General features: G+C 44.8%; 1 protein-coding gene across 1 annotated transcript in view; it reads right to left on the bottom strand.

Moving 5' to 3' along the window:
* Nucleotides 1-24,015, bottom strand: part of LOC123756013 (major facilitator superfamily domain-containing protein 6) — an 88,310-nt gene that overhangs the window by 32,660 nt on the left and 31,635 nt on the right. The window contains exons 3-6 of the mRNA XM_069300052.1: nt 18,216-18,370; nt 6,199-6,431; nt 1,300-1,461; nt 226-386 (exon numbers count right to left, since the gene is read on the bottom strand). Of these exons, the coding sequence (XP_069156153.1) occupies nt 226-386; nt 1,300-1,461; nt 6,199-6,431; nt 18,216-18,370 (711 nt within the window). The remainder of the gene's footprint in view (nt 1-225; nt 387-1,299; nt 1,462-6,198; nt 6,432-18,215; nt 18,371-24,015) is intronic.

Below are 24,015 nucleotides of genomic sequence, written 5' to 3'. Positions count from 1 at the left end.
TGATTGTTTTAGGTCTCGGGTCAGGTCAGGCACTGGAATAAACATATAGTAGTTAGTGGCCACTGCATTACAAAGACGATGAGGTAAGCAGACATGGCATCGCTAAATATTAATAAATAAAGGACACCTGCAACGAAGAGTCCCCCTATAAATATCTACAGTGATCTATAAAGGATCTATGCATATATCTGCAACCACTTCTAAAGAAGGTCCCCATGCACACACCTGCAACCAGCAGAGCAGTGAAGAGTAAGATGACCTCAGCATTGCACAGGTACTTGAAGATTTCCTTTGTTAAAGACTGAGTCGGGACCTTGAAGTTCGTCAGTAACAGCATTAAGGCGGCTGACACAATGTGTAGAACTGCTGACACCCAGAAGATCATTCTGCAAGAATGCTGTTAACATAATGGAAACCATAGTAATAATACATTCAGTGTCCAGATCATTCCCACCTTCCAACTCTGATTCCTAGTTTACCTCTCATTTCCACTGTAATCCCTCCTTCCAACCCTATCTACCTCTGCTTCTCTCTCTCTCTCTCTCCCTACCTTTTCTTCTCAACTTGTGCATCTGCTTAATAATAATAATAATAGTAATAAATGCATAGAAGCCATGATGAGGGTTCGAACTTATGTGGTAGGTGTTTCCACGCCCATGCTCTAGACGACTAGGGCACATCATGGTGTAAGGATTGTAACCTGGAGTTCTACCAAACACACAAGGGTTTCCCGAGGCTTCAATTGAAGCGGGGACCAGGACTGTCCCACAATATCCCCCAAGCACTCAGGCTTTGTCATCTAGTAATGTTCTACCTTTGATGCTCCTCTTTCAGAGTAATCACACTAACGCGTGCACGTGTGAACACCCACCGCATAGGTTCGAACCCTCATCATGGCTCTTATGAGTGTTCTCATTGATGCTACTTTAGTGTGATTACTCTGTGTAATAATAATAGTAATTATAATTAATAAAGATGAGAAAATCAACTGGAGCTTTTAGGTGACTCAAACCCCACAAACGTGAGAATGCCAGCCGCTGACGCTAACCACTGGCGCGCACAATTTTTTTTATCCTGACTTGGTAAAAAGAAATATAATATTTTATTCAACTTTCGCCCAAGGTAGGGACTACTACCTATAGTGCTCATACTAGCTAAGCATCTACCTCCCTAACCCCTCTCCTCTACCACCTCTCACCTTCCATCCCCTCACGTTCCCTTCCCTCCTCCCTCTTGTCCTCAGCACATGTGCCTATAAGAGTGAAGGTGGTGGCAGCCTCAGCGTGCACACAAACCTACTTGAAGCCGCCTGTTTTGTCAATGATGTAGCCACTGATGAGGGAGAATACTATGACAGCCAGAGTGCCCCATGCCCTCTGGAAGCCATAGTTGATGCCTCGCTCCTGCACTTGTGTCATCACTGATGCTTCGAACAGTGTATATCCCACAGACTGGAACATCCTGCACGAGAAGAAGAATTGAAGGATATACTGAAGAATTCTGCTAAGCATGTTAATAGTTTTGTCAGAATGTAGCAAATAATCATCAAAACATGCACATAAAGGAACTAGCAGATGAACTATGCCTACTGCTGAAATACTTTTCACTAAATCTATGAACCAAGATATAATCCCCCCCCCTTGAATGTGGATATGCAAATCTCATCTCTATTTTTAAAAAGGGCAGAAAGAGCTTGACAGAAAACTCAGAGAAACAGAAAAACAAACTCGGGCAGATCAGCCTGACATCACACATCTGCAAACTCATGGAGAGAATTCTCAGGGAGGGAATCATTCACCATCTTTCAGTGAACTATCTTGTACAATCGGCACAAGATGGGTTTGTCAAAAACAGATCCTGCCTTACAAACCTGCTCACGTTTTTGGAAATGATCACCAGCTACTGAGACAAAGGCCTTCTAATGGATGTAGTATACATAGATTTTGCTAGTCTTAGATAATGAACGTCATGAAAGGCTGGCAAGGAAATTATAGGCCTATGGAATAAATGGTAAATTACTAGAATGAATAAAACAACCAGTATTAAATGTAATGAATAGCCATTTTCTGGGTGAAACCCGGAGGCTCCCCGGAGCTATCCAGGCTGATACGTATATCACTAAACTTTGGCATCAGTGTGTATGGGGTTCTAGGCCTACCGGGGACCACGAGCCAGAACCTGGCCCCCTCAGATAGGCACGAGGAGCAATGGCCTATAGAAATGCACATGTGATTTGGAGCATTCTGTATCTGCCATTGATCGGGACAGGCACCCAGAAAGGTAAGCGCCTCAAAACAAACCCCTGTTCTGGTTAAACCGACGAAAATAGACAAACAAGTGGACAGAACTTCCCAAATGAAAACAGCAAACAAGCTATCCCCTCCCTGGGAAGGGGAAGGGGGAGCCCCAGACCCATCGTGCTGGCTTCCTCCTCTCCCAAGCCGAAGGGGGAAAGGTGGGGCAAACTAGCTCACACTAGTTTCACAAAATATTTGGTGGTTTGTTTTCATTGTTGGGAGAGTCATTTTGGGAATTTTAAAGCTGCCGGCTTGTTTTAACCATGCAGTAGTCTGTTTTGTTTTGCCTAACTTTCTGGGTACTTTCCCTGGTAGTGGCAATTATGATTTACTTTAAATGTAGTGTTTACAGGCCAGGACACACCGCACCTCTTTGAGAGAGCCAGGTTCTGGCTCGCGGTCCCAAGTAGGCCAATGCAACTTCGTGACTGATGGCACCTAGTATGGCACTAAATCGTTGATAATAGCTTCAGGGAGTCTCAAGGGGCTCCGACTAGAAAGGACATTGTGTTAGGAGCCTATTCTATACTTCCCAAGCTCAGAATTGCTTTTAGACACATGATGGTGAAATACCGAAGAAACTGTTCATGATATTTGTGAAATCAAAATTGGAATATGCAGCAGTTGTATGGCGCTCAAATCTCAGGAAGCACATCAATAAACTGGAAAAGATGCAATGGCATCCCACAAAATGTCTTCCAGAAACAAAAAACAAAAGATATGAAGAGAAACTATGGGTGTTAAATATACCAAAGCTAGGAAATTGAAAAAAAAAAAGATTTTCTGAAGTGAGCCCTGTCGACTCCCTGTAGCTAATGAACTGATATCCGCTTCATTAGTCCAGAGCATCTTTCTTACTGGTAACTACGAACCAGAACCTGGTTCCCTCAGAGAGGTGCTGGGAGCAATGGCTTAAGAACACTCCACTTATTGAGAGTATAGTCATGTCTGCAATTGACCAGGGTTATCACCCAGAAAGGTATTAGAACATGGCAACCCAAGACCGAACATAACAAAAGACTGAACAAACAGAGCCCAAGAACTCCCCCCCCCAAGAGGAAACAAGCAAGCAAATATCCACCTAACTAGCATGACTGCTCATTAGCGACACCCCTATCCCCCGGGAGGATGTGTCACTAACAAGTGACAGATCAGGTGATGAGGAGTCACTAGTCGGTGAGGATTAGCCCAGGCGACCCAAGTGCTGACACCGCCAGTTCGTTGACTGATGTCATACAAATCAGATGTTATCTCTGGCCTCATTCTCCTGTCTGGACTTTACCCCCTGTATGGTTGTGCCAGCTGTGTGGAGTGGTGTGCACGCCAGATGTTCTAGAATACTCGGGCTGCATGCGTCTAGGGCAGCATCTCTTCCCTAGGTGTCCAGTAGGTAATGCCCTGGCATTTCAGGATTTTCTTCCCTGAAACATTTCGGGATTTCACTCCTGTTGAGGTTGGTGTCATTTGTCATTAACCTCAACCGGGTTTTTCGGGGTTCAGTGCTTTGACGCCTACCTGTTCCATTGCTCGATATGTTCATGGACACCTCGTCCCTAGGCTGGGGATTTGTGACTAGTGCTAACCAGGTCGGTCTTTGTTTCAGGCGCTGCTTGCTTTGTGTCCGAACCGGAGAGTTTTTCTGCGGCTCTGCCTCTTTCAGCAGGTTGAGCTAGTCGGGTACCTTGCTGGTTTGCCCTACTCTTTCGCCCTTTGCATCTGGTGTTTTTAACGTGAGTGTATCACCAATTTTATGGTGATCAGGTAGTTTCTCTGGTGTCCCACCTGCGGTCTTCATCTCAGCAATAGTATGAAGTCTCTTGGCGTCCTTTTCTCCATTTCCTTTCCTTTTGTAGGCTGTCATCTATTTCTGATCAGGTTGTATTGTTCTTTCTCTTGGCCTTTTCAGGACTGGCATTTTATGCTGCATACCATCGCTTTTTATCATGCGGCGCTGGCGGAGCCACTCCAGCTTGCATTTGAAGGTGTTTTTGTTGGCTTACGCCTCTGGGGTTGGGTTGGGGAGCTTCCTGCTCTTCTTTGCCACATAGGTTTCTGCGGCACCAACAATACAACACCTTTGGCCCAGAGGGGCATTTTGTTTATTTGCAGCCTTTTCTGGCGAAGAATGAAGTGGCGATCTTCCGTAGGGGTCCGTGGGTTATTGATGCTTGGTTGGTCAGGCGGGGGGGGGAGGGGTGCATCATGTTTTGTGTCCAGTTATGGCTCTCTGCTGTTATCTGCGCGATTCTTGTTCTGTATCCGTGGATGCGCTTTGGGTAGATCCTGTGTCAATCATTTCCTGTTCCAGGGCTCGGGTCTCTCAGATCGTCTGCAGGATTCTCTAGTCTAGCCAGCCTGCAGTCTTTCCTCATGCCCTTGATGTGTGGAAGTTTGCAGCTCTTGCTGCGGTCTTTGGTAACATAGCAGGGGTTTTGGAGGTCGAACAGAGCCCTGGCTGCCCGTTATATTGTTAACGTTCCAGGTCCTCAGCGGCCTTGTGTGGCTTTGGGCTCGTTTGTGGTGACCTGTTGTCCCATCGTCGTCGTGAGGAATGCGGTACTGCGCTTCCCAGGGAAATCCCTTTTCACTTATCTGTGGGTATATAACATCAGGGAGCCGACAGGGCTTACCTCAGAAAACCAGCATTGAATGTAATGAAACACCATTTTCTGGGCTGATCCCAACAGGCTCCCAGACACCCTCCCTCTCTCTCCGGTCGACGGTTTGTTGTCAGTTTACAAACTGCTGGTGTCAGTGCTTGGGCCGCTTGGGCGGGTGCACTATTTGCTCGTTTGTTGTTTCCTCCTGTGAAAGTTCTTGGGTTGCAATGGTTTACCAGTAGGGGGATTGTAATGGTTCATCTACCTTTCTGGGTGATATCCCCGGTCGATGACGGACATGACTATACTCTCAATTAGTGCAATGTTCATAAGCCATTGCTTCCTGCGCCTCTCTGAGGGAACCAGGTTCTGGCTCATGGTGCCCTTTTAGGCAAAGAACTTTAACTGATGGTCTGGACTAATATAGCGGATATCAGTTCGTAAGCTTCAGGGAGCCTTCAGGGCTCAACCCAGTATAATCAACTCAATAGCTGTTGATTAAACTAAACTATATTTTAGATTTAGAAAGGGAAGGGGAAGGGGAAGGGAACTATCAGAAAGCGCCAAGCCATTATGACTATATAGCACTGGGAAGGGATCAGGATAAGGATTTGGGATAGGACAGGGGGAAGGAATGCTGCCCAACAACTTGGACGGTCGAGGATTGAACGCTGACCTGCATGAAGCGAGACCGTCGCTCTACTATCCAGCCCAAGTGGTTGGACATTTAGGAAAGACTTGGGTAGATATTGGTTCGGTAACAGGGTAGTTAATTTGTGGAACCAATTACTGCGTAACGTGGTGGAGGTGGGGTCCCTGGACTGTTTCAAACGTGGGTTGGACATGCATATGAGTGGGATTGGGTGGTTATAAACAGGAGCTGCCTCGTATGGGCCAATAGGCCTTCTGCAATTACCTTGTTCTTATGTTCTTAATATAACCAACGTTTCATAACATTCAACGTTGGTTATATGATCACTTCTTACCAAATAATAACAGTAAATGACAAAACTGATCAAGAAGAATTCTTGAAAATTGCAATTTCAAGAAGATGACAGGTTCAAACTACGGAAAGAAAGCTGAGAAAAAAAAGTTCACTTTTGGAAACAGTGGTAGACAGCTGGAACAATTTAACTGAGGTGGTGGTGGTGGAGGCCAGAACCATCAGTAGTTTCAAAGTGTCACATGAAAAAAAAAAAGAGTACTGGGAAGACGGGACACCATGAGCATAGCTCTCATCCTGTAACTACACTTAGGTAATTACACTTTGGCAGTTACAGTTAGCTAAAACTAGGACTTACCCAAAGAGGGTCCTCACAGCCAGGTAGTACCAAAATGTCTCAACCAATTTTTCCGAGTCAACCTCAAATGCTGTCATCGTTCCATTATTGAAGTTGCTGGAAATCTCAATACCGAATTGGCTGCCACTAGTCGTCCCATTCAGGCCAGTGACCTTTGACCTTCTGGCACTGGGCACAAAAGTGAAAAGGAGTGCTCCTATGCCTGTCACCATTGTCGCTGTGCTCATCAGCAACTGAAGGAAATATTTTGTTTTTAGAATCAATGCTGAAGGTAGTTAAATGTAATAATCTTCACTGCTTGTATGCTAATTAGTGATTGATTATGAACTTGGAGTGAAAGGTTATTCATAAACCCTCTATTATCCCTCAATGGGTGACAGCATTTGTAAAAGTTTACATCTACATGTACAAACAAAAATTAGAAGAGCAAATAGCCTACTACATGCTTCTCCCCCATCAGATAAAATTATGTAAGATTAATGACCTTGTAGTGTAGTATTGAAATATTTCTATACTAATCATTGAACAATGTAATACTATGTATAATTTTTGTAAACATTATTATTACACTGATGTTGGATTTCTAGATACTAAAATACTTGGCGAGTTAGTACAAGATGGAATATTGTGGTGATGAAATTATGGTATTTCATTGTTCTACTTTTGAGTAAAGTAGAGATTGAATAATTTGTTACTTCATTAGGATGTAAGTTCCATATACTGAGTCCCATTCTGGAGGCAGAATTTTGTGGGTACCTGAAGCTATATACCAAGATGGTTATCCACTGTGGAAATTAAAAAGCCTACCGGAAACCAAAGCCAGAACCTGGCCCCCTCTCAGAGGCGTAAGGAGCTGTGACATTTCGCCACCTTACCAGGGAAAGCAACCAGGAAATCAGTCAGAAAAAACAAACCACTGCTCGATTCAAGAGAGACAAGCCTTAAAACCTGCCTAATGAACTCCCCCAAATTATGTAAACAAAGGATCGAATTATATCGAAATTGGTGAGCAAGCTCGCCTTACCTCCCTAACTTGTTGGGGGGGGGGGGGGGGGGCCGACGACGGCTAAAGGCCTGCCGGGGTTTGAACCATCAATTCTGTTGCTGACGTAGTGGTTCCTGGGTCACCTTCCCTTCATGTACGCTCCTCCTTGAAGACTTTTCCTATACATTGTGGTGTAGCGTGAGCCTGTCTTTAAGGGTGCTTGGAACTGCATATGCTCAGGGTTACCTTCCCTGTGTGCTCCCTAGCAATGCCCTTGCACAGTTATCTTCTCTGGAGTGTTCGAGAGTAACTCCCTCAGAGGTGGTTCTCACTTGTGGTGGCCCTCGCCTAGGGTGAGTCAGGGGTCTTGTGGCTTGATTGACCCAGGTTGGGACAGCTTTGGCTGGTGGGGCGCACTGGTGGTTCATAGGCTTCTCTTCTGCACATTGAGGTTGGGCTTCACACCCATGTAGCCCAGGCAAGGAGAACACGGTCAAATCTAGACATTTAAAAAGAGAGTGTGCACCTCACTCTAATCCCCTTAATCGTATGGAATGGCGAAGGGTAGGGTGAAGTGATTGTTGTCTGACTCCGGCTTCTAGCTGACCTGGATTTGGAGGTGTTGGTGAATGCAACATTGCCTCTGTTCACACCATTTTTCTATCTCTCTGGGTGTGGTTCGCCCTTCCTCTTATCCTCTTTCCCCTGCTTCTGACCCAAAAAGTTTCAGGATTTCTGGGTCATGGAACGGTTTAGCTTGGGATGTGGCTCGGCCAGTTCCAGGGGGCTGCCCCTTCCAATTTGGGTATGCTGGCAGTTGAGCTTGCTAGTCCCACCTAGGGCTATCCTCTCCTCTGAACTCTGTTTTTCTATCCCAGGCAATGAGCATGGATACTGGCTCAGCCCTTAGTGTCCTTGAGTGTGGCTGCTGGGGCTTATGAAAGTTTGATATGGCCCTTGAGTCCTTTTCAGCTCTGGAGCCTTGTTCCCTCTGTAGAGGGTCTTCTGTGGCAGGAGGAGGGGTTTTCATGTCTTTCCTCTCTGTATGAGCATGCTTGGATGCGGCTCCCACATGGTTCAGTTCCGTGTGCCATTGGACCCATTAGGATCACCTTTCTGGAGGTTTCCTTACTCTTCGGTGGCTTGGGAGGCACTCATCCTGTACCACCTGCGAAACTTTATTCCTCTTTGATTGCCCCTTCCTCTTTTGAGTTTCGGTCATCTTTCCCTTTCAGCTTTCTGAGGCTCTGGAGTCTTCCTGGCTAGTGGACATTCTTTTTGCATGTGGTTCTGAGCTTTCTTTCTTTTGTGCCCCTCAGTGGCTGCCTGTTTGCTTTCTTTCTTGCGACATGATTCTCATGCAACTCAATGCCCTGGTGCCTTTGTTGTCAGTGCCGTTTATGGCAATCGTACTTTGTGCCCACTTACATTATTTGATTACTGTCGTGCGATTTTCTGGGGAGGTGTTCAGCAGAGGCCTCATGTTGGGAAGGGGGGGGGTGTTGGCTTTGTTTGCTATACTCTCCAAGCTGTCCGCCTCCATGCTCTGGAAAGGCGGTGGCCACCTTCTTCACTGCTTAACTTGTGCTGTGTTGTTGACAGGACTTTGGATTCAGCATGGGCCCTTCCTCTCTTGTCCACCTCCCATTTTTCTTCCTCTTTCCTGTGGATATGTTCTCCTGGTTTCTTTCTTTGGCAGCTGCAGTTTGTTGGCCTATTTCGGATCTCCTTTGCTCTTGTTTTTTTTGTTCTCTTTCTTGAAGGCATTTGGGTAAAGCTGGGGCATTACCTGCTGTGGGTTGAAGTCAGCCAACTGTAAAGTTAGATGCTGGGTTACAAATGATTTTCTCAGCTCGTCCTTCTCTGTTTGATCTGCGCCGTGATCTCTTCCTGGTAGGCATCAGCTTATCTGTTGTGCCGGTGACTTCCTTTGTACGTGGCTCCATTCCTTGATTGTGAGGCCCTGGCACTGGATGACTTTCAGCTGGACTGGAGGAGGTGGGGGTTCCAATACTTCTTTTCCTGTCCAGCTGTTGCTCCAGGTCTTGGCCAGGTTGAAATCCTACCATAGGAAAGTGATCCTTCTGGCTCCTTGGTGGCTGTTTCAGCCTTTGTTTCAGGCACTGATTGTTTGGAGTCCAAACCCAGCTGTTTTTTCGTAGTTCTGCCTACACTGGAAAGTCAGCCCAGTGTTGTATTTTGCTGGTTCAACCATCTCCACAGCGCTTCACATCTGGTGTTTTTGACTTGTCTCTACTGACATCTTTATGTAGGGCGGGTGGGTGGCTTCTTTGATAGTATCCTACCTTTGTTCCTCTTGTAGGTTTTATGGTATGTAGGTATGAGGTTTTATGGCTCTCCTGCCACTTTCTTTTCATCATCATCATTGTCACCCATCAGTTTTTGAGCATGTCGTGCTCTCCTTTCTTTCTTGGTTTTTCCTTTATCCACATCTCATGCCGAATACCATCGCTTTATATCATGCAGTGCTGAAAGAGCCAGAGACACTGCAGCTTGCATTCACTGTTCATACTGTCTCGGCACCATTTTGCAGGCTGTCTTGTGCTTTGTTTCACCTCTGGCGTGCTCATGTGCTGCTGGAGCCTGCTTGGTCTTTGGACTGTGTTTTTGCTTTTCTTTTCTCCTCTTGTTTTACAATGTTGCCTTCGGTCCATGCTTCCTTCTGAGGTTATCTTGAGGTTATCTTGAGATGATTTCGGGGATTTTTAGTGTCCCCGCGGCCTGGTCCTCGACCAGGCCTCCACCCCAGGAAGCAGCCCGTGACAGCTGACTAACACCCAGGTACCTATTTGCTGTTAGGTAACAGGGGCATAGGGTGAAAGAAACTCTGCCCATTGTTTCTCGCCGGCGCCTGGGATCGAACCCAGGACCACAGGATCACAAGTCCAGGGTGCTGTCCGCTCGGCCGACCGGCTCCCTCGGAGGTGTTTTTTTCAGTTTCCCTTGCCTCCAGTTCTCGGGTCAGGGAGCTTCATGCTCTCCTCTGGAAGCGCAGTTGCTGTAGTTAGCTTCAGGGAGCCACAAGGGGCTTCCCCCAGAAACCCAGCATTTAATGTAATGAAAATGCTAAATTCTGGATGAGTTTCAGTAGGTCCCCGATTTCATCTTCCCTTCCAGGTCGTCGGATGGGTGTTTGAATCTGCTCCAGAACTGATGTAAAACTGCAACAGCCCATGAACCTCTTCTTCCTCCCCTCAAACGAGGGGGGGGGGGGGGAGTGGGATGAATGAGCTCATACTAGTTTCGAGATAATTAGATTGTCTATTTACATAGTTGGGATAGTTCACTCGGGAGGTATAGTGGCTTTGATCTACTTTCAATTCAGCTGAGGTGTGTTTTGGTTGCGTTCCCAGAGAAGTGGAGAAATGTCAGAGCTCCCTGCACCTGTGAGTGGGGTCCAGGTTCTGGTTCCGGTCCTCAGTAGGCCTACAGAACTACACGGCTATTGCGATCTGTTAGATGGGAACCATCTTTATGTACAGCTTCAGGTAACCACAAGGGCTCGCCCAGAAATTACCATTTCATTACATGCTACGCTGGTTTGATTTGCAGTGTATGTTTTAGTCCGATTCTGGAAATATCAGATATATTTATTTCTCGTATGATGCTCATGTTCTGTTACATCCATCTTGGAATTGTTTCAAAATAGGATTAGAATAAGAATGCATCTGTAAATAGCACAAGAGAATGTGTGGAGCAAATTTAGACTTAGCATATTTAGGGATTTGAACAGAGGGAGGGCTGTGTTTTACATGAAGACAATATTTGTTATACAGTAGTATTAATAGCGTGTAACAGAAGAACTGTAATATAAAAAGTTCATAGATTTAAACATTGGAAGTGATTGTTTGATGAAGATTAAGCCACCCAAAAGGTAGCCCGGGCATGAATAGCCCGTAAGTGATGGCCCTTTTGAGCCATTATCAGTATCTATAGATGATATTGGAGATCTGTGGAGGTGCGACTGCACCCTGCGTGACGGGAGATGTCTCCCGTGAATGGAAGTGGTAGTGACCTGACCTGGCTGATAGCCTAAGGCAGGCCCAAGGGATTAGCGTAGAAAACGGTGGCGCCACTCTCCTCGTACAGTTAGTGACCGGACATGAAGTACTAAGCCCAGAGGATTAACTACGCTCTAGAAATCTCGCGTCTGACTTAGACTATTTTCTATCAGGACAGACTAAATTTTTTGTGGACTTAGCCTATTTTTAGAAGAGAACACTTAACACTCTGGAAATTTATAACATAGGGAACTGCAATTGGGGGGAAATCTTTAATATCTAGAAAAACACAAATAAGGGGAAATACGTTATTTAAATTTAACTACACTTAATTCGAAGAACCACGCTACTTAATTCTATAATTGCTCCTACCGGCTCACTTACCGCACCTAACCTAGGGGCTGCGATCTCCTAGATTCTAACAGAACGGCACGCTGCTTTCGGCATCAATTAGACTAGAAACGACTCAACCACTGCTAAATGCGCGATCACTTAGTCGTTAAATCGGTGCTAAGTAGTATACTAGCCCATCCCTCAGTAGCCGCAACTACCTTCATGTATTTAACGTTTTTCTTAGCGGTTTGGGTCGTCTAACAACGCCCTCGGATAAATCCCCTGGCGTCCCACAGATAAATCCGCCCAGACACCCCACAAGGAACTGCTGTTGAGAGTATGGAGGCTCCCAACACCTCCGAACCAATTGCAATGGGTCGAGTAAGGTACCCAGTTCAATCAATTCAAAGCGGTCGCTGGCCCTAGCTTCGGTGCGGGGCAGACGTGTTGAATCGGCGCTCCAGCAGTTTGGTGTTGTTTGCCCGTTTCGGCCGGTTGGGGGCGGGTGTGTGTCTGCTCGCCTGTGCTGACGTGGCGTTACGATGGGGGTACCTCTACCCCCAGTCGTCCGGGCTCAGTCTGTGGGACTAGAGTTCTCTGTGCGGGCTGGTTACCCGGAGATTGCCCTGGCTTGTGAACTGCTCTCTGTCCCTGTGTTTGCGATTTATGGGGTCGAGTTGGTAACGGCCCGTAGGGCCATTGTGAAGTTTGCAGAGGAGGCGGCGTATCGCGATTTTCTCCGGCGGTACGAGGGGCGGACACTGCCCCTGCCGGATGGTGCGGGCACTGTCACCCTCTCGGATAGAAGTGGTGCACTTACTTACATCAGTGTGCATGGGGCTCCCTTGGAGTTTCCAGAGGCTCTGCTACGGCGGTATTTTGGCCGGTTTGGCGCAGTTGTTAGTGTGAGAGTGAACGTGGTGTCTTCTAGTCCTCTTAAGGGTGTGAGGTCTAACATTCGCACCCTGGGCATGAGACTCCGGGCGGATATTCCGTCCTCTGTGCGCCTTATGGGGTACAACGTTCGGGTGTTTTACGCCCGTCAGCCACGGACGTGTTATCGTTGTGGTCTTTTGGGCCATCAGGCAGCTGACTGTTCTGCGCCTCCTGTTGCACTAGTGAACCTCTTCAGTGAGGAGGATTTTCCGCCCCTTCCTGTGGGGGATGATTCGGTGGGTATGGACGTCTCTTCGGCTGAGGAGGTGCCCTCTGTAGCAGCTGTTGCGCCCCCTGTTGTTGCCGCATCTCTTCCAGAGGTTGGGTCCTCGCCTAGTGCTCCAGCTGGTGTCCCTGCGCCTCTTCCGCCTGCCGTTTGCTCGGTCCCCTCGTCTTCCAGTTCTTCCTCTGCCGTGTCTGTCCCGGTCCCTGCACCCTCGCCGTCTGTCCCGGCTGTGCTGGGAGATGAGGTGGATCCGGAATTCCCTCCTGTGCCTGGCCTGGTGCCCCGTGTGGTTGAGGAGGCTGCCGTGCTGCGGCGTGCGTCGGTTCGCTCGGTTGGTGCTGCGCGGGTCGCTGATTCTGCCTCCGGGTCTGATGATGTGCGGCCCGAGCCTAAGCGTTCCCGGCGTTCTTCTGTGTGGGCTGATGTTGGCGAATTCGACGAGTGTCGTCCTTCCGTTGACGGTGGCGTGGCTCCGGATGTGGTGCACACTACGGTGGTGGCGGGGGTACACTTGCCTGAGGATGCCGGTGCCGGCGTTTCGGCCTCCACTTCTGGTCCGGTGTCCGAGGGTCCTGCTTCAGGTGCGTTGCCTGCGTCGGATGGCTCCGGTTCTTCGTGGGCGGTGGTTCCCCCTGCTGTAGTTGGTGGTGAGCGGGGTGGCCTGGTGGTGATGTTGAGAAAGGATGCTCGCTCTGGATGTTCTGTGGCCCCTTCCTCGTTACCCGTTTCCTCGGCAGCGGTCTTGCCGCCTCTTCCGTTTCCTGCAGTCCCTTCCGTGTCTCCTGCGGTATCCGTGGAAGTGCTATCGTCTCAGCGTCCGCCACCTGATCCGATGGCGAAGGCGTGGCAGGCTCGGCGTCCCTCGTCCGCTGCTCCGGTGTCATCTGCTTCCTCGAAGGGCGTGGTTGGCGCTCCCCAGCCTCGTTATGCGACTTGCGTCAGTGACCTTAGGCATTGGCCGATGCCGCCAGATATCGATGTTCCTGAGTTTATGATACCCGCTCGAGCGCGGGGGATCAAAAACCCTACCGACCTTGAAGATCTAGTCTGGGAAGCTTACAAGTCGAAATATCCTTGTGAGCTGTTCCCGGAGAAGTACATTTCTCACGATGTTCCTCGCAAGTGATTTCTATGTATTTTGTGTTGCCTGGTTGTGGGGTGTGTATGTGAGTGGGTGGGGTGGGTATTGTTTCCCGGTTCCTGCGTGCTCCGGTTTGTTTTGTGTTTTTTTTTGTATGGCTCGTGGGGGGGGGGGGGGGTGTGCGGTTCCTATGCGTTTGTGTGTTCGGTTATGGATGTCGTGTGCGCTTGTTTGTCATCTTGTGTGCCCTTCTGGCTGTTGGCGTGTGCTCTTTGTTATGTTTTGCCTTCCGTTTGTTATGGCGGATCTGTTTTCTTTATTGTTATTGTCCTTATTCTTGTATGTTTCTCGCCTCTCTGTATGTATTTGAGGTGTTAGCAGGCTTGTTTTGTGTGCATTTGTCCTGGGGTTTTCCCTTATGTTTGTATTACACTGTGTTACTAATTGTGTATTGTTTGTATATGCTTTTTTGTTTTGTGGTCAGCCCTTCTGGCTGGTCTTCTATTGATTTGTTCCTTTGTCCTTGTACATATGTGTGCTTTGTACTTTTGTTCTATGTTATATTTGTTCTGTTTTTCTTGTACATTATACGCATGCTTGCATGTAAAAATAAAAAAAAAAAAAAAAAAAAATTCAAAGCGGTCTCCTTACCCAATAAGACCTTAACAGCCTAACTCAACCACCCAATTCTTAATACTATCAGCCCCTCACGATCCCAAAATTCGCCAACCCCACTCAATCGCAGTGTTGTGGGGTGAACAGTTAACCCTGGTTCGTGGGCCCACGGCTGACCTCCCTAACACCTACACAAGTGACCGAATGGCTAGACGCATGAGCTTTCAACAATTTCTAACAACAAAATTGGTAAAACCACCGCTGTGCACCATTGTAACGGGGGCTAACCTTTAACCTCACTACTGGATAAATGCTGGTCGTTATTTAAGAATTAATTAAAGAAAATATATAGAGAAACCAGAGTTCTGCTGAGTTACCTTCAGTACAATCCCTCGAGATCCAAACGTTTGACCATTTAGATATCACGAACTCAGAGACACTGTATCCTCTAGGTTAAACTGTAACCTCTGAATATTCGCCTCCACCACCTGCTGTTTTTTTTTTTTTTTTTTTTTTGAGATATATACAAGAGTTGTTACATTCTTGTACAGCCACTAGTACGTGTAGCGTTTCGGGCAGGTCCCTGGAATACGATCCCCGCCGCGAAGAATCGTTTTTACAACCAAGTACACATTTTACTGTTGCGTTAAACAGAGGCTACAGTTAAGGATTTGCGCCCAGTAAATCCTCCCCGGCCAGGGTACGAACCCATGACAAAGCACTCGCGGAACGCCAGGCGAGTGTCTTACCACTACACCACGGAGACTGGGGAAGTCTGGAGTCTGGAGATTACTCAGACTGGAGTCTGAGTAAATCTCTCAATTGATGGAAAGCAGGATACCATCAATTAAGCGTACCATGAAATTCTATCCCCAATTATAAGAAATGGAGGGCCAAGCTTTACATTAATGTGGAAATTAAATAAAAAGGGATTATCTTTTTAATTAAGTAAATGCTTGTTGACTTGCCTGAGGAAACTAGGTGTAGACATGAGGTTTGTGTTCAAAAGTAATGCGAAACAACCTTAGGGAAAATTCCACTAAACGACATAAATTCTATAACCGTTTATTAAATCAAAATTATGTATTAAAATAATATTTAGAAAATACCCTGATCAATGCCCTACTGAACGGAGGCAATGTAAACCCTATAACAATGAATGTGGATTCCTACACTATAATAACACAATTACCTTGAACCACAGCCTGGCCGATGTTCCGCCGGCTTTAGGGAGAGGTCTTGTTCCCACTTGATGTTCAGTCTACACTGAATTGACCTCGTTCCACCAAGGCCTGTCTGACCTCCCCGTGGCTGACCCAAGGCTCGTTGCCAGATTAATCTTTGAATATGATTATTAACTAAAATCTAGTATCTGTCACTAAAGGTGACTTATACTTCCAAAACAAATGGGAATTATCTAAATACTCGAGCCAGGTTAATTACAATATTCAGTAGCACTTGTATTACACTAATTTTACATGATTTAACACAGGTTGGTAGGTATCTATTTTCCAGTGACGACACATGTCTTACATATTTCAAATCTTACTGATGTCAACCGTCTCCTTGATATCATCCAAGACTTATTCCTTGTTCTCAATTGACATAAGTTTTTAACATAAGTACTTAACCATGACTAATAACTCCTCAAAATTATGAAATACATTCACAATACTCCTAGTTTGATGTTTTGTCACGGGCGGAGAGTGGCGCCACCGTTTTCTACGCTAATCCCTTGGGAATGCCTTAGGCTATCAGCCAGGTCAGGTCACTACCACTTCCAATGTTTAAATCTATGAACTTTCTATATTACAGTTCTACTGTTACAAGCGGATTTGCATCATCTACCTGAAGGTGTATTTTGTTCAATGTAGCAGGTCTTTTCTGTGTTTAATTTCAACAATTAACAACTAGTTAATTGTTGAAATTGTTAGCTAGTGGTTGGCAACTAGTGGAAATTTTAACCTTATTATTTAGAGTAATTATCTAAGTGCAATTACCTAAGTGTAGTTACAGGATGAGAGCTATGCTGGTGGTGTTCCGTCTTCCCAGTACTCTTGTCATCTAACGCTGTGAAACTAATGACGGTTTTGGCCTCCACCACCTTCTCATTTAACGTCTTCCAACCGTCAACACTGTTTGCAAAAGTGAATTTTCTTATATTTCTTCGCCAGCTTTGTTTAGTTACCTTAAATCTGAAGCTAACAAGATCTGACCTCTTGTTCTTGAAGTTCCAGGACTCAGGAATTCTTCCTCATCAATTTTGTCAATTCCTGTTGCTATATTGTATGCAGTGATCATATTGCCTTTTTTTCTTCTATCTTCTAATTTTGGCATATTTAATACCTCTAACCTCACCTCATAGCTCTTGTTTTTCAGTTCCGGGAGTCATTTGGCTGCATGTCTTTGCACCTTTTCCAGTTTGTTGAGGGAGCGTCTTAGGAGTTGGACACCATACAATAGCTGCATATTTCAGCTTTGGTCTCAAAAGTCGTGAACAATTTCACCTTCCATGTATTTGAAAGCAATTCTGAAATTGGAAAGCGTGGCATAGGCTCCTCGCACAATATTATTTTTATGTGGCCCTCAGGTGATAGTTTTCTATCTTGAACCTCTAGATCTCTCTATTAGAATTTTGTGAAGCCTTTTCACATAATTTGTAGGTTGTGTGGCGTCTATTTTCGCCTATTCCACATTCCATAACATGGCATTTATTCACAATAAATTCTATTTCCCAAGTAGTGCTCCATACACTTATTTTGTCCAGGTCTTCTTGAAAGGCATCACAATCATCTAGATTTCTTATCTTCTCTGGTATCTTGGCATCATCAGCAAACTTGTTCATATAATTTTGTATTCCTTCTGGTAAGTGATTTATGTAGATAATGAACATTCCCGGTGCAAGAACTGAACCCTGTGGTACTCCACTTATGACATTTCTCCAGTCCGATACATTGCCTCTAATTACTGCCCTCATTTTTCTGTCAGACAATTTTTCATCCATGTTAGAAGCCTCCCTGTCACTCCTCCAGTTTGTTAAAATTTCCAGAACAACCTCTTATGTGGAACTCTGTCGAAAGCCTTTTTTTAAGGTTATCTTGAGGGTTATCTTGAGATGATTTCGGGGCTTTAGTGTCCCCGCGGCCCGGTCCTCGACCAGGCCTCCACCCCCAGGAAGCAGCCCGTGACAGCTGACTAACTCCCAGGTACCTATTTACTGCTAGGTAACAGGGGCATTCCGGGTGAAAGAAACTTTGCCCATTTGTTTCTGCCTCGTGCGGGAATCGAACCCGCGCCACAGAATTACGAGTCCTGCGCGCTATCCACCAGGCTACGAGGCCCCTGCAGACAAGGTGCAGATAAATGCACTCAACCCAGGTATCTCTTTCCTGTAAAATCTCTGTGGCTCTATCATTGACGCTATGTAAATTGGTTACATAGGATCTTCCAGATCGAAAACCATACTGTTATTATATCATTTTGTTATTGCTAAATGTGATTGTTTATTATTTGTGTTCTCATTGTCTTAATTTAATGCAGTACAAGAACTTTATTAGAAAAGTACTAACTGGCTGGGAGTTTGTTAATTAATGTTGTTTGATAATTGGGCAATGAAGCTTCTACACTGATGGCTCGTGGGCATACATAGAACAGCACAGTATTACAGCTGTGTTAGGAGGGTACTAATTTACACACCAAGAACACCAAAATATATAATACACTAAACAGTATCTGCGAGAATAATAAAATGGATTTCTTCTAAAACTCAATGATAATGTATGACAGCTTTTGCTACGAGTTTATGAAAGGCTTACCGACCTTATAGTTGCCGAGCTTGTCCCCAGCTAAGCCAGCAAGAAGCGGTACTAATATAATGAGAAAGGACATGACGGAGCTGCAGATCCCGGTGTGGTAGGTAGTGAGCCCCAGCTCCTCCTGGTGCAGCGTCAGCTGTGGCCACACGATCACAATTCCTGCACCAACACAGTATACCATTAACAGGGGACACTTGCTATTATGAATTAAACATCACGCTAGACAAATTCTGGTTCATTAAGAAGTTCTACTGCCTTACACCTCATCTGTGAGGCCGAGCTGTGGTTGCTTCCAAGCCTCAATAATATTTAAAATAAATGTACTTATAGCAAACGTATTTAAGTCCCTCTAGGCCAACTATTAATAATAATAATAATAATAAATGTTTGAGGATCCAGGTAGTACAGTCGGGTTCGTTCTCGACGCACAATCAAGAATTCCGTGTTCGAATCCCGGGTGGAACAGAAATGATTGGGCACATTTCCTTTCACCTAATGTTTCTGTTCACCTAGGGTAGCTGATAAAGAAACTAGTGTGCAATTAAGCACTTAATCACTGAAGGTGATGAAGGTGCTTTTACAAGCTCAGGTTATATAGTTACATCACATATATACATTGTATGATTGATATATTACATGGTCAATCTTGGATACAAGTCCAATATATCATCAAGTGTTCCAGTACTCATATAGTAACTACAGAGTTCAGCATACCTCAGCCCAGGAGGGCGAAAGTCAGTCAGTATGGGACATTCTACAATATAATGTTCAAGAGAGTGCATGTTTTCTCTTTCACAAAGTTGACACATTGTGTACTCGACATTTGGGTTTTGAGAAAGCTGCCAGATACGTCTATATCCCAGGCGTATTCTGGCCACTATAACATCACATTGCCGGGTTCTTGTTCTATTAGTCCCATATGTGAATGTCTCCTCACGATATCTATCATAATATTAAATGCTACAACTTTCAGGTCTTTGAGAATTTGTTAGGTCGGTGAGATTTTCATTAGATATTTGTTTAAGTATTCTCTTTGTCACTGCTAATGAAACAATGAAACACCCATATCAATTTCTACCACTGGTTTTCTTCAGGCTGACCTAGCAGTGAGTAGGTAGTCTGGAGTCAGTCAGATTGTTGTGGGGTTGCATCCCGGGCGGGGTCAGTAATTCGACCTCGGGGGGGGGGGGATCAATAAAAGCCTAACGTGTATGAATACACTCTGGCTTCCTGTCCCCTGATACAATGTATTATTAAATTAGTATTATTAAGGCAAGAGTACTTATATATATATATATATATATATAATATATATATATATATATATATATATATATATATATATATATATATATATATATATATATATAATATATATATATATATATATGTTCCAGCACCTCAGTGTCGCTGTTCAGAGGGGAAATGCGTGTTGTATCTTGGGTACGCACCCGACCCCCGAGGAACTGGACGAGGTCTTCGAACACTGATTGGTATATTGTTATATTGTTATATAAGTGTGTGTTTTCTGTAAACTGTAACATTGCAATAAAATCAAATAAAAAAAAAAAAAAAAAAATAGGGGTGGTAGGAGAGGAAAAGATTAAAGTATTCAGTGAGAATCCACAAGGTCTTCTCTGAACACTATTTATTTTCTTCTTCGAGGATGTGGGTCCCTTTAATTAAACCAGTGGTGGTACCCCTATATATATATATATATATATGTATATATATTGTTACGGACCCGAGTCCAGCGTCGTAGCACGGAGCAGTGACGATAACGCCATCTGTGAGTCCGCTCCCGAAACCCCCTCTAAATGGACAACGCCATCTAGTGAGGACGGGATATACCGGCCACAGGTGCTGGATTCCCGTCTTAATCAGCTCGTAACATAGCCGCTGCTGACCTCTGGTGAGGTGATGCTTAGACAGCAACGCCATCTATGGAGTGGATAGGTGGACGTTTGTATCTAAACCTGTAAGTGAGATTCCCTAGTCCCAGTACTAATGACGTGTCCGATTACATTGTTGACCTGGGACTGCTGTATTGGACGATGGATCAGTCTACCCAAGGCAGCCAAGGTCTCTTCACGAGTTTGCTCTGAAGAAGCTGTGAGTCACCCCTGGACGAACTCTGTTGAGAGTATTAGCCTGCCTGTGACGTGGCAGTATCAGGAATCGTCGTATCTGGGGCTGGCTGGTGGAAGAGACTAGCCACTGTGGTGCTTAGTGAGGAGAGTGATCAGCGGGATCACACGAGGCTCCTGCCTAGGGCTCGCAACCCTAATATCGGTCGTGGAGTGGCCTACACAGCGGAGCTGATCGGAACCTGCCAGCTACAGGCTGGATTGTGGTTGAAGGCCTCCACGACGGAGCAACCAGTGGAACTGTGATTTGGCTGGCCTGTGGCCAGGGTAGATTCGCCAAGAGAATCATAGAGGATTCATCGTGGGCCACGGAGGAAAGAACCAGGGCTACCCAAAGTGTGCACCGTGGAGCATCCAGTGATTCGGAGGAAGACAACTCTGTACATTATAGTGTATTTATAACCCCCGTGTGACTGTTATATATTTATTTTTGGTGGTGGTGAAATTATATATATAAATCAGAACATTTGTATCCCTCTCCCTTTAATTTAACTTGCGTTTCGGAACACATCCCTTGAAAGCCTCTACTAACTTGGGGCCGGATTCCCAAACTCTAATAACACCAGAGAAGAACCCGGTTGCATCCCAGTAGGGGCCGTAACATATATATATGAAGATACTTGAACAGTGAAGGATGTGGGAAAACATCCCATATCGCACATATTCCTTTATACAATATGCAGTAATAAATCACTGTTGTTGTATTAACACAAATCAAATTATATTAGTCCTGAAGGCACGGCGTGCATGACATTTGCTATAGAAAACTAGTAATTTTATCATTTTAATTTTATGTAATTTAATCATAAGTAATTAAACATTTTATCCTTTATACTCAATTAGTATTAAGCTTTAGTCATTAATGTTTTTCATGCCCGAAACGCTTTGCGTAATAGTGGCTTTAGGCATTGTATGTACTAGCTCTATCTATAAATCGATCAATCTTTGTAAAATCTCTTGTATGCATGTACCTTACCTAAATAAACATTTATTTATTTATTTATAGTAATTATTGCCACGTTGCCTTATTATCTCAAACCCAAAATATTACTTAATTTAACTCTTGAGAACACTAATCTGAGGACTGAGTAACAAAGAAGTGAATCTCTAAATTAACTAAATTGTCAGTAATTAAATTAATAAAACCCCTCCTCCCGATAATCAATGAAAACCCATCTGGGGACTCGTCCCTGGAGCGGGGAAGGAGACGCCATACTGATTTTGAAGCAGGTCCCCCTTCCGCGAGTCACGTTTTCTGAGAGACTTCCTATATTCTGGAGAGTGTTGCTATTTACTACCACGACTATGCTAAACCATTGGGAAGTGCTACAATATCCGGTTGACTGATTGACCAACACTAGTAGCACTGTACTATGCATTCTCTTCATATCTGAACTCAAAACTTTTACTAATACCTTTCGTCCTCTTGACATAAAGCTCGCCTTTCGACAAACTAACACACAGTGGAGTCCCACAGGGCTCAGTACTTGGACCCATCCTGTTTCTAATATATGTAAACGATCTTCCAGAGGGCATAGACTCCTTCCTCTCAATGTTTGCTGATAATGCAAAAATTATGAGGAGAATCAAGACGGATGAAGATAGAGACTACAGGATGACCTGGACAAACTGGAGGAATGGTCTAGAAAATTGCTGCTAAAGTTCAACTCAGGAAAGTGTAATGTAATGAAATTAGGCGAAGGGAGCAGGAGGCTGAACACAAGGTATCATTTGGGAGGTGAAATCTTGCGAGAGTCAAATTAGAGAGAAAGATCTCTGGGTTGATATCATACCGAACCTGTCCCCAGAGGCCCTCATTAAAAGAATATCATCAGCGGCATATGCTAGACTGGCCAACATAAGAACTGCCTTTAGAAACTTGTGTAAGGAATCGTTCAGGACCCTGTATACCACTTATGTAAGACCAATCTTGAAGTATGCAGCTCCAGCCTGGAGTCCATACCTAATTAAACAAAAGACAAAGTTAGAGAAGATCCAGCGATATGCCACCAGGATCGTCCCGGAACTGAGAGGAATGAGCTACGAGGAAAGGCTAAAGGAGCTGAACCTCACATCCCTGGAAAACAGAAGAGTAAGGGGAGACATGATAACCACCTACAAAATTCTCAGGGGAATTGACAGCATGGACAAAGACAAACTCTTCAGCACGGGAGGGACACGAACAAGGGGACACAGGTGGAAACTTAGTACCCAGATGAGCCACAGAGACGTTAGAAAGAATTTTTTCAGTAATAAATGGAATGCACTAGGAAGTGATGTGGTGGCGGCTGACTCCATACACAGTTTCAAATGTAGATATGATAGAGCCCAGTAGGCTCAGGAATCTGTACACCAGTTGATTGACAGTTGAGAGGCGGGACCAAAGAGTCAAAGCTCAACCCCCGCAAGCACAATTAGGCGAGTACTTCGTAGCAATCTAGTTCACACTGCTCCTCCTGCTTCTAATGATGCTGGTGTCTACTCTATTTCCTGTTCGTCTTGTCCTCTCCAATACTTTGGCGAAATTGCCCGTACACTTAATGACAGACTTAAAGAACACAAGAGAAGTGTTAAGTCTGCAGACGCTAACAATGCTCTCTTCTGTCATGTGAGGGATTCTAATCATCCTATTGATTGGTCTTCCTCTAAAATAATCTTTCTTGCCTCTACTCTACACAGACGCCGTCTTGTTGAATCTGCTCTAATACACAATGTACCCAACATGAACTTGAGTCCTGGCTTTGTTGCTGTTGACTCTTCCCTTTCACCGTACATACTCAAATGCTGTAATCTTTCTAACAAACGTGACCTAACATAAGCTTACCCTTCCATTTATCTTTCTTTCTCTTTCCTTTTCTTTCTCTCTTCTCTCTTTTTTCTGTTCATTGTTTTCTCTTACGTTCCCTTGCAATCCTCTTCTTATTCCTATTACTATATCCTTCTCATTCGGTGGTTATAATAGGAACTGCCTCGTATGGGCCTTCTGCAGTTCTTATTCCTACTCCTGTGTCAGGTAAGTTACGGGCTCACCATAACCTGTGTTACTTGGAACCTGTTCCGAGTAGCTGAATCTATAACAACAACAACATTCCTCATCACAATCGACTTGAGAATGGTCCAGGACGAACCGAAACGTCGTCGTCCCTTCACCTTCTAGTGTGTGGTCTGGTCAACATCCGGTTGACGTTTATGAAGTATTGCATGTGTGGCCATTACACGTTATTTTAACTTTTAAGCATTTCTCATGTCATATGATATGAGACATGAGAAATGGTAATTGATAATTATTAATAGACGCTTACCCATTCCGGGTGATTATTCCTGCAACATAACCGGTTAAAAGTTAAAATAACATGTAATGGCCACACATGCAATACTTCATAAACGTCAACCGAATACAAAAACCGTCAACAAAAAACATGAATATGAAAAGAAATTTAGGATTGGCCTAGTTACAAAGGAAGTAGTTAAAAGGTACTCATCAGTGCTTACCAGTATCATAAGAAAAGCAAAACTTTCATATTATGAGAATAGATTCAAAGAAGCAAAAGGCAACATGAAAAGCACATGGAAAACTATCTTTAATATCCTAGGAACTAAACAACACTCCCACAACCAGATAAACTCTCTAAGGATGGCTATACACCGTCAACTGAT

This window comes from Procambarus clarkii, chromosome 43, assembly GCF_040958095.1.
Source record: "Procambarus clarkii isolate CNS0578487 chromosome 43, FALCON_Pclarkii_2.0, whole genome shotgun sequence".
In the NCBI taxonomy this organism is placed as follows: Eukaryota; Metazoa; Arthropoda; class Malacostraca; order Decapoda; family Cambaridae; genus Procambarus; species Procambarus clarkii.
Note: the sequence above shows the minus strand (reverse complement) of the source record. Positions and strands in the feature narration are given on the sequence as shown.